At 45.8% G+C, this 1156-nt stretch overlaps 1 protein-coding gene across 1 annotated transcript in view; it reads left to right on the top strand.

Annotated features, from left to right (window-relative positions):
* LOC112506304 (skin secretory protein xP2-like) overlaps positions 1-898 on the top strand; it is a 1720-nt gene extending 822 nt beyond the window's left edge. The window contains exons 2-3 of the mRNA XM_025110312.1: positions 11-547; positions 657-898. Of these exons, the coding sequence (XP_024966080.1) occupies positions 11-547; positions 657-898 (779 nt within the window). The remainder of the gene's footprint in view (positions 1-10; positions 548-656) is intronic.
* Positions 899-1156: the final 258 nt, after the last annotated feature.

Genomic DNA, 1156 nt, shown 5'->3' with positions numbered 1-1156 from the left:
CCTCCCGAAGGCGGTCAACCGGCTCCTTCTCCACCAGAAGGAGGGAAGCCAACACCTCCCGAAGGCGGTCAACCGGCTCCTTCTCCACCCGAAGGAGGGAAGCCAACACCTCCCGAAGGAGGTCAACCGACACCTCCACCAGAAGGTGGGCAACCAGCTCCTTCTCCACCAGAAGGAGGGAAACCAACACCTCCTGAAGGCGGTCAACCAGCCCCTTCTCCACCCGAAGGTGGGCAACCGTCCCCTTCTCCACCAGAAGGAGGGAAACCAACACCTCCCGAAGGTGGTCAACCGGCTCCTTCTCCACCCGAAGGCGGGCAGCCATCTCCTCCACCACCCGAAGGCGGGCAACCATCTCCTCCGCCACCCGAAGGCGGGCAGCCGACTCCTCCACCACCGAAAGGCGGGCAACCAGCTCCTCCTCCTAAAGATGGAAAACCAACTCCACCTGGAGGCGGGAAACCTAATCCTCCTGAATGTAGGATCCCTCCACGAGATAAGTTCGAAGCCGAAGAGCTCAGACGTGACATAAACAACAACTTTAATGGTAATCAGTACTTTTGTTATTCATTAATACATGTGACGAACAAATATTTTATCTTTTTCATTAACTTAACATATCAATGAATTACTTTTTTGTTTGACATGATAAATAGAATCGATTAGAATTGCGAAAATATGTGAAGAACCAAGCAAGACGTGGTTCGGATTGTGCATTGACACAAAAAAGTGCGACAAACAATGTATCGATTGGGAAGGCGCAAGGCATGGAGCTTGTCATCAACGTGAATCTAAATACATGTGTTTTTGTTACTTCACTTGTGGCCCTAAAGACAAGAGGCCACCGGTCCCTCCAGATTGCCCCACGTTGCCCCCAAAATATCGTCTAAGCTCGTGAAAAATACTATCATCCTTCAATAAATTTATACATGTGTGTATATAATATATATATATATATATGTCTGTATGTATAGCAAGCCATTACTTGATTAAGGATAGAGAGAAAATGCAGTCTTATTAAACATCTTGGGTATTCTATATATCTTTGTATATGGTGTAATGTGGGTTGTATGTATAATCAATTAAAGTGTTTCAATGGTATAACAAAATTTCCTTTTATAATGCTTTCGAGTGATAAAATGCAGTGGTTGAAATT

This window comes from Cynara cardunculus (genome assembly GCF_001531365.2).
Source record: "Cynara cardunculus var. scolymus isolate 2C chromosome LG 2, CcrdV1, whole genome shotgun sequence".
Classification (NCBI taxonomy): Eukaryota; Viridiplantae; Streptophyta; class Magnoliopsida; order Asterales; family Asteraceae; genus Cynara; species Cynara cardunculus.
The sequence above is the reverse complement of the archived record's forward strand: the minus strand, read 5'-3'. Positions and strand labels throughout refer to the sequence as shown.